At 37.3% G+C, this 15,413-nt stretch overlaps 1 protein-coding gene across 1 annotated transcript in view; it reads left to right on the top strand.

Annotated features, from left to right (window-relative positions):
- Positions 1-15,413, top strand: part of RYR3 (ryanodine receptor 3) — a 326,090-nt gene that overhangs the window by 170,143 nt on the left and 140,534 nt on the right. The window contains exons 39-44 of the mRNA XM_060760068.2: positions 4,458-4,731; positions 6,111-6,225; positions 9,571-9,700; positions 10,599-10,702; positions 12,984-13,119; positions 14,679-14,859. Coding sequence (XP_060616051.2) covers positions 4,458-4,731; positions 6,111-6,225; positions 9,571-9,700; positions 10,599-10,702; positions 12,984-13,119; positions 14,679-14,859 — 940 coding nt within the window. The remainder of the gene's footprint in view (positions 1-4,457; positions 4,732-6,110; positions 6,226-9,570; positions 9,701-10,598; positions 10,703-12,983; positions 13,120-14,678; positions 14,860-15,413) is intronic.

Raw genomic sequence — 15,413 nt, 5'->3', positions numbered from 1 at the left:
TGGCTGTGGTAGCACGAGCGTTCCCTTCATCAATTGCTGTTGAGGAGGAGCAGGAGGGAGGTAGTTGCAGCTGAGGAGGAGATGCAGATTATCTTTCAAACCAACAGTAATAGCAGCTTTGCTGCTTAGTCAATGTAGATTTCCCCCCTTGGGGTTTCACTGGAATTCTCCTATGCAGTCATCATTCACTTAGAGGTAATTAGTATGACATGTATTAGTCCTTTAAATATTTAATGAGCTGAATAACAGTAAAAATAAATATGGATTAAAATGTTTGAGCATCTCTTGCTCCTTGTTCAGCAGTCGCATTTGTCTTTAAAACCTGAAGTTTCCAATGGGAGCTGTGATAATTTTGGAAGCAAACTAGAATGTATGCTAATAAATTATTTAGCCTGGCTACCCAGGCATGTTTAGATGACAAAAATGATTTTACTGAGAAATATATTATTGTACATAACATTTTGGCATTTGAATATATTACTGATCTACTTCAGAGACTAGGCTGGGTTGTGGAGAGCGTTGTCAAATACTTTTTCCTGAATGTGAATTCTTCAGCAAAGAGAGAAACAGATGGATGCTTTTTTACTTCAAAATACTTCTGTTGCCTGGCTCATGGTCTGTAGTACATATTTTACAGTATTGCAGTAGTGCAATTTGTTTATTTGTTTTGTGGTAATTTGGTCGCATGTTGTGGTGATTTGAGTACTGGACTAAAAGCATGGTAGAATAGGATTCAGATCTCCACCCAGCCATGGAAGCTCACCTGGCAACCTTGGGCAAGACATTACCTGAGAGAAGCCAATGACAAACTTTCTCTGAATAAACCTCGCCAAGAAAACCCTAGGATTTGGTCACTATAATGTGGAGTCAACATTGAAACAGTAAATTGAACAACAATAAATTACTTATTGTGGCTGATATGATTACATGATTTCTGCAATTTCAAATTTCATGTGTTTAGTTGCCAAATAATATAGCATTCCAAATAATATTTCTAATGTTTACAGATGTTGTTGCTTCCATGCTATTGTTTTGTACATCAGCTGAGGAAAAATTACATTTGCGGGTTTTACTTCCATAGATTTTGCTCCACAGGTGATAATCTTATGACTGCTTACATTTTAGTATGAACCATTTAACTGCATGTGACTTATGGCTGAATGGGACTGTATAAGATTGTGCAGTTAAATCATTTAACATGAATGCTCTGTTGAAATCATTTTCAGTAGCAGGCAACATCAACAGGACAGAAAATTTTGCTTTTAAACAGCCTCTTGGGGGACAGGGACAGGACACCAAAACAAAAACAAAAAACCCAAACTCACAGAACATTAGTTTTCCCAATGTGTGTGGGAGGTGATAATTCACAGCTTTGTTACTAAACTATATTGCTTAGAATACTTGGGAGACCACAACTGTTATATGAATATAACATCATTATGGATCTGCAGTGCTCATAAGAGTTGAGCCAAATGTTTATGGGGGGAAATTGGCTGTAAAAAGAGAAGGTTTACAGGAGTACAAACATTCTCCTGAAAAAAATATACAAATTGCCTGGCTCCTGTTGGTTTTGCTGCCAAAATTGACTACAACTTCAGTATAATGTTGTATCCAGTGGTGTCTGCCTGACAGAAGAACAGACACTGTAAGCAGAAGATTCCCTCTTCCCCTTGTTGTCACTCCCTGTTCTAGAAGTTTGAGTGATATTTAGAAGGCAAATGTTCAGAAGTAAGGGAAGGGAAGAAGAGATATATTCTATTTAGTATATTCAAATGTACATTATGTGAGGATATTGCTTAATTTTTTGATGTTAAAACTGGTATTTTTCATTTTAATAGTAGTGATGTCATTCAGTAAATCATATTTGATTTTATGGAAGGCAGTCATATCAATTATCACTATGAACAAGTACCCCATTGGATACAGTATATTACTTGATATTGTAAATTTAAAAATTGTGATGAGTGATTCTTCCATGGCTTAGTGCCGATTAGCTCCAAAGCAAAGTGAACTGGCGTATGTACTTGAGTATAAGCTGAGTTTTTCAGCCCCTTTTTTAGGTTGAAAAAGCTTTTCTCGGCTTATACTCGAGTCAAAGTTATTTATTATTTTGCTCTGCTTGTTTCTGGACTAGATCCGTTTTTCACTTCATTTAAAATTCAAGATGAGGAAAGTAAGGAGATTATTGTGAACTTCTGATATTTATATTTGTGGCTTCAAAAGTACACATTTTGTTGCCTACCATCTTCCAAAAAACACTCAGTAATGACAGCCTATTGTGGTTTTAACCAGACAATTATAGCATACTGTTGCTTCTGCTATTTTGTGAAGCACTGAAGTGTGTGTGTACCAGACATGGAAAATCGTCACCTAAATGTGAAAAGAAGCACTGCACAAGTAATGGAGATAAATACCCCCTGAGTGCCTCAAGGGTGCATCTACACTGTCAAATTAATGCAGTTTGGCATACTTTAACTGCCATAGTTCAATGCTATGGAATCATGGCAGTTGCACTTTGGTGAGGCACCAACACTCTTTGGCAAATAAAGCTAAAGACATTGTAAAACTACAACTCCCAGGATCCCATAGTACTGAGCGACCACAGTTAAATTGGTGATAAACTGCATTACTTTTCCTGTGTAGATAGACCCAGATACAATCTTACTATACAGTGCTTCATAACACATTCAATTGGGAATTGTATGGAAGTGAGAATTTTTATAGGTAAGTCAGTACACCCAGACTTTGGCTCTATTAGTTCCATTCTCACTATCTGAGCCTCTAAAGAGAAAAGCAGGAATCACAGTTTTTTATCAGAACATTGCAGCTTTGTGGGGGGAAAACTCACCTCCAAATCCTGTCCTGTTTCAAAAATGTTTTGATTTACTCTTTATACATTTCTTCCTTAAATATTATAGAAATACCTCTTAACAGTACCATAAATGTATTCATTTACAAGTGCTCTGTTGCATTAACCACCTAATAAATCTCTGAAATGCTCCTGAGCTGTGGCATTATAAGAAGACACTTCAGTTGTCACCTCACATGATATCTAGCTTGCTGGCTTTTTATTTTCCAAATAAAGAAGTCTACTTCAATTACTTTGGACTGATTGTTAGTTCATTTAAAAAAGCTCTGGGAAACACAGTCAAAACAGCCTGAGAGAAAACAGCATGTTTTCCTCATGTTGAAACATCTGGCTGTTTTGTTAATAATGCATTATAGTTCTTTATTAAATGTTGAAATGATGGTATTAATGAGATGTTTTAAAGATGTGGCATACAATATTCACCCAAGTAGTATTTCTTTTCAATTGTTTCTCAAAGGCAGGTAGACTTGTAAGCACTGAAAGCTAACTGAACAAGCTAATGATAAACTCATTTAACTTAAAAGTTTTAATTGAGAGAATATATAAATCTGCAAAGATTACTGGTCAGTATTATGCTCATGTGTGTGTATACTTCCTTTCTCAAAATAAAACATCACTATTGATAACTGAATTGCTTTAAAACCTGTACTTCATAATTAGTGTTTTGCTAGGCAAGACAGATTGTCTCTACTGACAAAACTGATAAGCAACTGTGTTTTGTGATATATGTGTGAGTGTGTCCTACCTCCTTTCTCCTGATTTTTCTTTCAAGCATTTTTATTCCTTTTGTGAACTTTGAAAATTCCATCCCCACGTTGCTTGTCTTGTGATTCGAATATGGTCACTGGTATAAACAATGTTAGATAACGACATTCACAGTTAAACTGGGAGAGGTGAGCTGGAGTAAATTTCTTAATCCAGACACTATTACAAATTAAAGTTGAGGAAGCTTAATAGTACTTCAGTATTATACCTGAGTCAACAGTCTATAGATTACAATTGGGTGCAAACTAGAACTGGAATCTATGTTTTAAAATAAGTTTATAAACCTTATAAATTATAAAGATAGTTTGAGGTGCCAGCAAAATTGAGGAACCATGCCACTGAGTCATGCTGTACCAAAATTTAATTACAAAGGAATCCCTGTGTAAAATTTGGAGATGGGGTGAAACTTTAAGGCTAAAGATTTACTATCATAGCTAGAGGTAATAACTGCAAAAGCTATCTCTCCCAGGAAGCTCATTAAATGGTACAGTCTACTGTATAGGGCATGACAAACCCCATCTTCTCCCAAGACCCTTATCAGAGTTGTACATAAAGCATCTTGGCATCGTTGTCAAAAATCTTAGAGACTGAGGAATTGAATTGCCAGAGTTTCTGTATCAATAGTTGGCAAAAGGTTTTTTTCCCCTGAAATTTGGAGGGTTTCCATATACTTATTGCCAATTTGGAAGCCACTCCGAGCCTCTCGGGGTTGAGATAGAGCAGGGTAAAACTACAGTAAATAAATAAATTCTTTCAAATGATCATTTGAAATTTCTTCTTTTCAGTACAGATTGATTTTTCTCTTTTCTACCTTCCACTGCAGCTACATTGAAGAAGTTGATATCTCGAACTATGGTTTCCTGGGCTCAGGAAGATCAGATCCAAGACCCAGAATTAGTTCGCATTATGTTTAATCTCCTTCGACGACAATATGACAGCATTGGAGAACTGCTGCTGGCTCTGAGGAAGTCCTATACTATCAGTGCTGCCTCTGTGCAGGATACAATAAACTTACTAGCAGCACTGGGTCAAATTCGCTCTCTTCTTAGTGTCAGAATGGGAAAAGAAGAAGAATTGCTTATGATTAATGGCCTTGGGTATGAAAAATATTTTGTATGAAGCCTTAAAGACAAGTTTAACATTGGAATATTAAACCTTTATTGATTATAGTAAATCCATTCTGTTCACTCTGTCTCTAGAAGTAACAATCACAATGTCTTTATAATTAATTTCCCAGGGTCACAGGTTGTATTCTTGCTATTGTGAGTTTTTTCCTAAAATTATACAGTCAGCCCCCTACACTTGCTGGAGTTAGGGACACAGGATCCTCATGAAAGTGAAAAAGTGAATAAAGAAATTGCTAAAAAAATTACTATAGATATCAGCTCTCTAAGAATATCTATGTTTTCCAGCATGACTTTTGGCACATCTACATTGACCCGCTCTTTTTGGGGCTAATCCGACATGTTGTACCTCCACAGGGACTCCTTCGGTTTCTGCAGAAGTGGCAGGAAGTCCCCATTGTTCAGCGACACTGAACACCTAGCTGTTCCCTGCCTCTTGCTCGGACACAGTCAAAACTGCAGGGTGCCAAAGGGAGGGGGGATCCTGCCTCCTCTCCCTTTTTCCTTTCCAGTACTCCCTCTCACCAGGCTGATGTCAGAACATTCAACAGAGATCACTGCAACATGGGGGCAAGAAGAAAGAGATTCCCATCCTATGTCCTGGACAGCCCAAGCTCCAGGGAACACAGGATGGTAGTTGAAACAACTACGTCTGATTCCAGTTGGGAACCAGCTCAAATTGTTCCTCACTGTCCTTGTCTGGGGCAGAATTTGGAGTATCCCTCAACTTTCTGTAATGCAGAGCCTTGCCCTCATGCTATGACAGATCAGCCTTATGTGCTGTGTCGCCACCAATGAACTGATCCAATTAAGTGTTGTTGGACCTAGTTCTCACCCTGTGGGTCCCCAGATGTTTCAGCCTTCAATTCCCAGAAATCCTAACAGCTGGTAAACTGGCTAGAATTTCTGGGAGTTCTGAGGATGCTTGCCATAGATGCAGGCGAAACGTCAGGAGAAATGCCTCTAGAACATGGCCATATAGCCCGAAAAAAACCCACAAGAACTGAGTGATTCCAGCCATGAAAGCCTTTCTGGGAGTTGTGGGCCAAAACTCCTGGGCACCCACAGGTTGAGAACCACTGCTCTAGGACCTTCAGCATCATTACAGGAAGTTGACCATAGAGTCACATAGGAGGATCTACATATAACTAATCTATGAGTAATTTAATCTGCAAAAGTCAAAACTGCAGATGTGGAGAGATGGCTGTAGAGATTAGAATTAGGCAATATTGTTAGTAATTGCTCTTGTGAAACACAAAAAAGCATGGAACACATTTCATAATTTAGCTGGAGTTTATCCTCTAAAATAAATAAAATGATTACTTTTACCATTGTTTTGTCATCCCATTTAGAGATATAATGAACAACAAAGTATTTTACCAGCATCCTAACTTAATGAGGGTCCTTGGTATGCATGAGACAGTTATGGAAGTAATGGTAAATGTTCTTGGAGGAGACAAATCTCAGGTAACTTTAATGTTGTCATGATTTTTGCAAAATTATAACAAGTTTTAAAAAGTTGGTATCTTGAGCATGAATGGTGTATAGACTGTGCTGGCTATTCTGTTCAAGGCAAGATGGTTAAGATAAATTGTTGTTGCTGTTGTTGTTCAGCTTTAACTATCTTTCAGAGGTGTTAGGGATTGCTTTAGGAAACCTTAGCATGGAATACTCCTTCCCATTAATTAGGTTCAGTTGGAAAAGTCACAAGTGCCTAAATCCAGTTGCAAGTCCCATTAAAGTAAACTCAATCAATTGATGAACAGCAAATCCACACTTAAATGCAAATCCAATCGATTTAATGGGTCTGCTCTATTTTGGAAAGACAGTTCAATTTAGGCTACGATCTTTAACCATATCAAGGACACTAGACCTGTACAAATGCTTATTTATTTGGATTTTTTCCTGATGATGATCTTCCCATAGAATTTTTTCATAGGCAACAAGTTTACCTGAGAAGTCACATTCTTAGAATGAGGTATTTCGGTATCTCATTCCCCAAAACATGTCCATGTATATAGCTCCTCCAGTGAATCCTCATAGAGCACACACAGTCCCCTGAAGATGCTGCTCAACAGTCAGCAACCTTGGGTGAAACATTAAAGCTCTAAACAAATTTTAAAAAACCAAAAATCCATGAAGATCCATAATAGAAATTCCAATATGAGGAATTTTATATTTTGTCCCTTCCTAAATACATACTGCTAACTAATTCAAAAGGGCAAAGGCTTAATCCTTTCTCCCTGGAAAGTAGTTCCTCTCACTTTCAGTACACACACACACACACACTAATGAATATTTTCTTTTGGTCAATGGCCAACATTAAAAACACACTCTAATTCTTTCTGAACTAAACTACTAAAGACAACCCCTTGCATTTGGGTTTCACCACTCACTGGACTAATCCATCAACTCATGGAGGTTACAATAGCACTCAGACTTTGATATTTTAGTGACTCAAAATCTGAAAGCATTTTGCTTAGAATGACTAATATGTATGACACATATTTTAAAATGACAGAAGAAAATTGCTAATGGTTTTGAGTACTGACCCAGACATGCCCTCTGTGAAACATATTGTTGAACTGCAACATCCTGATGCTTTTACCATGACACTGAAATTATTGGTTTTCTGTTCTTTTAGTTTTTAAAACTTATTTATCAGCATCAATGACACATGTAAAATTGCCATTTGACTGGTAAATCATAGGAAGGCCAGCAAAATTTGCATGATTCCATTTTACCAAAAGGAAGGTAAAAGAATGGTATTTGGAGGGGAAAATAATGCATTGCAACAGAGTGCATTTCTGATGGTGCAAACAAAAATGTACATGTTTTTAACAAATTTCACCTCTCCCATTTTGCTTACTGAATTCTTTCTTCACCAATTCTTTCTCCTGAGAAGACTGTCCTTTCCTTTTCCTGTCTACATAATTACTGCAAAAGTAGCTAATGGCCCCCAACTGATTCCTTTACGAAGCCATGAAGTTGCATGAGGCAAGGCATTGCCACCTGGATCCCTAGCACAGTTACTTGCTGTATATGAATGATCATGACATAGTTACCTCACATTGGCCAGGTTCTCAGCTATCATGAGATTTTGGGAGAGAAAAATCCTAGCGTAAATCTTGTAAGATGTACAAGATTTAGAGTGATCAGGTATCTTTCTAAAGTCATTTTAGGTGGAAGGGATTTTTCATGGCTCAACAGAATGGGACATGGTTATTTGTTTATTTGGCCCATTTCTAGGGCACCACCGTGAATGTTATTTATGTAGTTGCAGGGATATGTAAGCATTTGATTTATATTTCTCATGTGAGTGGCTTGATTTCTCACCGCTTAGAATCGCAGACCTGGAAGAGGCCACAAGTGCCATCCAGTCAAACTCCCTGGCTTGCAGGAGGAAAAGAGAAGAGAAGTGTATTGGTAGCAGTGCTGAAGAGTGGTTATTCCACAGATTTTGACAACTGCAGAGTAGCTTCTAATTGCCGGATCCTTTGTTAATATGAATGATAGCTGAAATTTAGATGTGCCCCCCAATGGTCAGAGTGGCAGCATGTGTGTCCACATGCAGTTTAATTGATCTATGAAATAGAGTTCTCTCCCTTCTTTACTATGAGGCATATTGCATTAATTAAAAAAAAAACCCTTGGCCCTCACTCCAGTTGTTAGTGCCAGTTAGTGTAGAGTCGTTTACTAAATAGGATTTATATAAATGTTAATCTACCATTTGAGACATTGATTGGTGAGTCTCTGTAGCAGGAGCTCGTAATTTGATTTAAACTCTATAGTTCTACCCAGCCAGCCGCTCTTTCCTAGAGCAACATGATTCTATATTCCAAGGATAGTGTTCAGTATTGGGCAAGATATTCCCCTGGGAAGAAACAAATCTGGTTCAGAATATGTATTTATTTATTTACAGTATTTATATTTTGCCCTTCTCACCCTGCAGGGGATTCAGGGTGGATTACAATGCACATATACATGGCAAACATTCAATGCCATTTAAACATACAACATATATAGACAGAAACAGAGGCAATTTGACATTCCAGCTTTGACATTCCGAGCATGAGGGTATGCTCGGTTCAGGGAGAACTGCCGCTTCACCGTCAACTTTGGCACCGAATCCTTTGATGGAGCACTTCCTCATTCTTCTGCACACTGCTGGAAGGTTTTATAGCATTGTAAATTAATTAAATTAGCCTCCCTGCATAAAGCAGTACCTAAATTTCCCACTTGACAGATGCAACTGTCTTTCGGGCTGCATAGGTCCAAACTAGACTATTAATGGTCAGGAGCTTACTCTGAGCCGGGCTGGCTTCAAACTCATAACCTCTCAGTCAGTAGCAATTTAAAGCAGCTGGCTACTAACTATCTGTGCCACACTGGTTATAGATTCAGCCTGTTCAATTTTAAATAATGATGACTTTTAATAGTTAAATATTTTCTTAAGGGTGACATGGATGTTAAAAAAACATGTAAAAGGTGATATATTTGTAATTGCTTTAGACTTTTGGTTACGTTTAAAGAGGCCTAAATTAAGGTAGGGGGAGGGGGGATACATACTGGTGCGAAAGGAGGAACAGCAAATAAATAGATAAACAAATAATAATAATAATAATAATAATAATAATAATAAACTTTATTTGTACCCTGCCACCATCTCCCCGATGGGGACTCAGAGCATTATTGTCAAGGTTATGTGCTCTCATTTTGTAAATTGCATACCTGTTCTTACTTTATGAGGAATTTAGGGGAAAATTAATACCACTTCGATTTTCCGTGATTGTTTTTTCTTTTCTCACATAGATTGCTTTTCCAAAAATGGTAGCAAGTTGTTGCCGGTTTCTGTGCTATTTTTGTCGAATCAGTCGCCAGAATCAAAAAGCCATGTTTGAACACCTCAGCTACTTACTTGAGAATAGCAGTGTGGGACTTGGTATGCTGTATATATATTTAATTAATTAATCCACATTTGCCATATCACGATTCCATGTTATTATCTGCTGTAATTTCGATTTCACTTTTGCGGAAATTGATAATCTTCTTGCTGATAGTTACTGAAATGGTTTTGGTAGCATTTGAGTTTTGAGAATGTATGTCTTCTGAAGCTCTACAAAGCTGCTCTACACATGTTTTACTGTAACCTATCTTGGGATCTTTAATAATAACAATAATAATAATAATCATCATCATCATCATCATCACCATCATCTTTATTTATACCCTGCCACCATCTCCCCAAAAGGGACTCGGCCAGCTAACATGAGGCCAGGCCCAAAATTTCAACAGATAGCATACAAATATAGCAAATAAAATACAAAGAAGCAAAATACTATCAAAATAAATACATACATAACATAACAAAATAAAATAAACAGGTCCAGAATGACATGAAAGAAAAATGGGAACACAGTGAGCGGGCCAAATGTACTAGAAATAAAATTGATAAAAGTTGATAAAAGTGGAAATAACATGTTTCTTATAAAATAAATAAATTAATTTACAGCTGAACATGGTTATGTGATATGCATATATTTTAAAGCACTCCCCTCTTTTTTTAAAAAATAAATAGCAGTATGAAAAGTACAGTATTTCCCATCTTTAAAATGTGTTCAGAAATAATATTATAAATAAGAATGAATCACACAAATATGAATTTTGGAATTCTCTCAATATACTTGTCATATAATGAACTCAAGAACCATAAAGGGAGGGGGGAGAGAATAGATGCTTGCACTTCACCTAAAATGCAAGGTGACTGCTGCCCTCTGCTGTATAAGGAGCATAACTTATATTATTTTGACTACTATGGGTTTTCATATCTTTTCCTCCAGCTTCTCCTTCCATGAGGGGTTCTACTCCACTAGATGTAGCAGCTGCCTCTGTAATGGATAATAATGAGCTTGCACTTGCATTGGAGGAGCCAGACTTAGAAAAGGTACTTATTTACTTTCCTGTTTCCTTTTTTCCACTGAATCTCAGTTGCACTTCAAATTACCGTCTTTTCTCCTTTTAATAAGGCTTTGTTTTCCCCAGCCATATAATTCATTTTATTGTGTTACCACAGCACCCTTAAGCAGTACAAAAGATAACAATTTCCCTGGTCTCCCTAACTGGACTGATAGATATATTAAACAAATGAAGGATACATTTGAAAGCAAATGGACTTCATTTTGCCCAGCTGCAAGGAAGACTTTGAAATAGAAAAAAAAGGACAGGGTGAACTTAGGGAGAAAATACAATCTTCTTCTATTGTTAAATTGAATGTTAACTCTCACAAAGCTACTCATACAGTATAAAACTTTCTAATTTAAGGGAAAATCCACAGTAATGGATTATGTTCATTATTGCCCAGACAGAGGCAGTGAATCACATTGCCTAAAGATTTGTCATGCCTTGTCCAGAACAGAGCTATCTTCTAGAACAATATTTTATCATTGAAGTTTGGGGTATTTTAATTTTCTGAATTTATTTTCTTTGTTTTTCTCTCCTCTAAAGGATTTGTTTCTTTAGAGAGCCTTTGTTTCATGTTTTTTTTAAAAAAGGCCAGCTAGCCTTTCTTTCATCTTTCATTTTTTTCTATCATCATCATCACCACCAGTGAGCACTCGTGTCTGAGTAGGATAGGCTTCCAAGCATAGGGTCTTGTGTGGGTCTGAAGATGACTTATGGATACCAATTCTTGACCCGCATATTCTTCCAGCGGGGGGCACATCGGTTTCCAGATGGAAGACAGTTCCAGTCAAGGTTGGCTTGACATGCCTTCCTCTTGATGCAATTCTTCCTTTCACACTTCATTCGTGCCTCTTTGAATTCCACAGCACTGCTTCTCACAGCTGACCTCCAGTTAGAACACTCGAGGGCTAGGGCTTCCAAGTTCTCTATGTCAGTGCCACCGTTTTTAAGATTGGCTTTAAGCCCATATTTAAATCTCTTTTCCTGTCCATCAAGCTTCTGTTTTCCGATCTTCAGTTGGGAGTAGAGTAACTAGTTTGGGAGATGGTTCCTGGGCATTTGGATAATGTGGCCAGTTCAGCAGAGTTGGTGGTGGAGGATCATCACTTTAGTGCTGGTGGCCTTTGCTTCTTCCAGCATACTGACATTTTTCCACCCATCTTCCCAAGAGATTTGCAGCCTTTTTGACTAATGTTCCTCCACTAGTTATCTGTAAGACTGCCAGCTGCAACATACCTATTACATTCACACATTGGGTCAAGGCCACAGTGGAGGCTAGAAATGGAAATGGAGATAATTTGGGATGATAGAAATCAGACATTTGTTATTGTTATGCCACTGCTACTATAATTTTAAAGAGCCAGTAAATGGAATAAATTTTAATGTTTATATTGGAAAATGCTTATTGTACTTTTAAAGGTTATATATTATTTTATATCATGGCCTATGGCTGGTACAATAAAGAATTCATTCATTCATTCACATGACAAGTGTAGGAGGAAAAATCAGCTGAGGCTACCTTATCAGAATGACCTTTGAGAGTGTAGTTTTACTTTTTAATCAGCCACATCTCACCCTGGGTAGCTCAGTTGTGCTCCATTTTGTTTTCATTCTTCCTCAGACTAAGCAGGAAATGGAACATTGGATACACATTGTAAAATTCCACGAGGATTCCAGTCCTGTCAAAGAAGTTGCAGCATTTTGTCTAGTCTCTGTGCATGTTCAGATGAACAGATTGCCTTCAGAAAGATTTATTTTAGTATTTGTTTACTTTAGTTTATTCTCTCCTCTTTGTATTTATTTTGTATTTCTACTCCAGCTAATTCATTATTTAGCTTGGTCATGAAACTGTAAGGAGGGGCCAGAGGAGACAGCTTGCCAACAAAACTTTTGGATATGTAATTTGTTGCCTCTGTCTTAGTGGTAATGACTAATTGTCTGTTCTGTATAGATTTCTCCTGTGTTTCATTGTTCATGGTGAATATCCAGTATTGTATTGTTGTGTTTATTACAGAAGATCCATGTATGGATGCTAATGTCTTTCTGCAAACAAATCTCTTTGACTAAGGTGGAGCGGTTGTCTCCAGTGGAATTAAGTCTTCAATCCCTTCTCCTTTTATCTTATTCTTATTTTTCACCTTTTTCCTTGGTAACTGGAACTTCTACAAACATTTGCAAATGATTTTTACTGCAGCTTTTTATGTTCCTCTTTTGTTTTTTAAACTCATACCACAGTAGATGATACCAGTATTTGTATTGGACAGGTTGTAACCTATTTGGCAGGTTGTGGACTTCAGAGTTGCCCAATGTTGTTAGCTGCAGGATACCCTGACACAGGCTGGAATCCAATAGAGGGTGAACGATATCTATCCTTTTTAAGATTTGCAGTTTTTGTTAATGGTAAGTTTACATAATCAATTGACTTGTATGAGGAATAAAACGGCAATAGGAAAGATGACTAGGCCAATGATTTGACACGGATGACTAGGACAGTTTTAAATGGTGTATTTTAATATTTTGATAAATGTTTTTAATGTTTATGTATTGTATGTGAATCTGTGTCCCAGCATTGAATGTTTGCCGTGTATATGCTGTGCTCCGCCCTGAGTCCCCTTCGGGGTGAGAAGGGCGGATTATAAATGCTTTAAATAAATAAATAAAATAAATATGAATAATTTTCTATGATTGGATTTTAAGAATTGATACCTCTACACAGTAAATCACAGGCTCAGTTTCAAGGAATTCCAACTGAGTGTGACACCCATGGTCTTGAATACTAAAAAAGAAAGGAATTCATCATAAATGGGAGTTTCTGAAAAGTGAGAGATTGGAAGCACAATTACAAACAGGTCCAATGAGGAGAAAAAATAGTGGGTGTTCAAAGGACACAGAATGAATATCTAAGGAACTTTCAGTTGAGCTAAGATTTAAAGTGGGCATGTACAAGAAATGGAAAACAGGGAGAAATTACCAAAGAGAAATTAAAACAAATAGCCAGTGTGTGTAGGGAGAAAGTGTGAAAAGCCAAAGTGCAGAACAAGCTCAGGCTTACTAGAGCTTAAAAACAATAAAAGAAGCTTTCTTTGGTTATGTCCATAGCAAAAGGAAGAACAAAGAAAAGATAGGGCTGCTGCATACAGGTGGTGGCAAAATGCCAGAAGACAAAAAAGGTGGAACCGGTCAACACCTTTATTGCCTTAGTCTTCTCCCAAAAGGTTAACAGTGCTCAACTTGGGGAGAATGGAGCAGAGAATGCAGTAGGGGAAATGCCACATTACTACATTCTGTGGCAATGTCTGATGGAAGTGCAGCACAGAATTACCTCGAAAATTCCTATGCAGGACAAATATTGTCAGATGCAGATAGATGAAAACAGTCACCATGTTGTGTTATGGGTTCAGGCTTCATACTGTGTTGTGACATAAATTTTTGCGGACCAGGGCCCACTTCATCAGATATGTAAAATGCCATCTTGAGTTGGTTGATGCATTTTTACATGAATGTAAAGATAAGAACTAGTTGTTCAGTGTTAGAGGGGTATGAAATACAAACAGTAAACTTTGGGTTATATCTTCGATCCATATAAAATAATTAGACTATGCCAGTTGTAGGAAATACTTAAAATAAGTTAAGTTCTTAATTAAGTTATACATATTCTAATATAAAGAATAATGCTTTTATCTATTTATAACTTAATTTAGAATTTCAACTTTAATTATAGAATTAAGTTATTTCTGGTCCCATGCCAGCTGGAGAATTCCGGGAATCATTAACCTCCAAGATACTCTTCCAAGTGTTTATTTACTACAAATCATGAACAAAGATAACAAATTGAGAACATCATATTGAATTATAACAAAATCATGAGCTCACAATACAACAAAAATATTGATTCTCATAATACGTTTTTATTTTGTTTTATATTCTGATCCATACAAATATTTTTGGGGGGTTTCCAGGTGAAAGTGTTGAGGAAAATGCCAGTGTTGTTGTCAAGCTTCTTATTCGACGCCCAGAATGTTTTGGTCCTGCCCTTAGAGGAGAAGGAGGAAATGGTTTGCTGGCTGCTATGCAAGGAGCAATTAAGATCTCTGAGAACCCAGCTCTTGATCTCCCCTCCCAAGGATACAAGAGAGATTTGTAAGTGAATGTAAATAATCATTTCCATCACTTTTGCAAATGACTTCATTTTTGTTGTTTATTCGTTTAATTGCTTCTGACTCTTTGTGACCTGATGGATCAGCTCATGCCAGAGTTTCCTGTAGGCCATCAACACCTCCAGCTCATTCAAGGTCAAGCCAAGGTCAAGCCAATACCATCCATCCATCTTGCCCTTGGTCGGCCTTCTTTCTTTTTCCTTCCCTGTTCCCCAGCATCATTATTTTCTCCAAACTTTCCTGTCTTCTGATTATGTAGCCACAATACTTCTTCTTTGCCTCTAATATTCTTTCCTCCAGTGAGCAGTTGGACATTATTTCCTGAAGTATGGACTGGTTTGATCTTCTTGCGGTTCAAGTTACTCTCAGAATTTTCTTCCAATACCACAGTTCAGAAGTGTCTATCTTCTTTATGACTTGATTATTTGTCAGTTAAATTATAATTTTGAACACAAGCAAAGGAAACTTTCAGTTAGGAACACAGGAAGCTACCATATCCCACTGGGGGGGATGTTACATTTGCTGCCCCCATTTTAT

The sequence above is a fragment of the Anolis sagrei genome, chromosome 1, assembly GCF_037176765.1.
Source record: "Anolis sagrei isolate rAnoSag1 chromosome 1, rAnoSag1.mat, whole genome shotgun sequence".
Lineage (NCBI taxonomy): Eukaryota > Metazoa > Chordata > Lepidosauria > Squamata > Dactyloidae > Anolis > Anolis sagrei.
The sequence above is the reverse complement of the archived record's forward strand: the minus strand, read 5'-3'. Positions and strand labels throughout refer to the sequence as shown.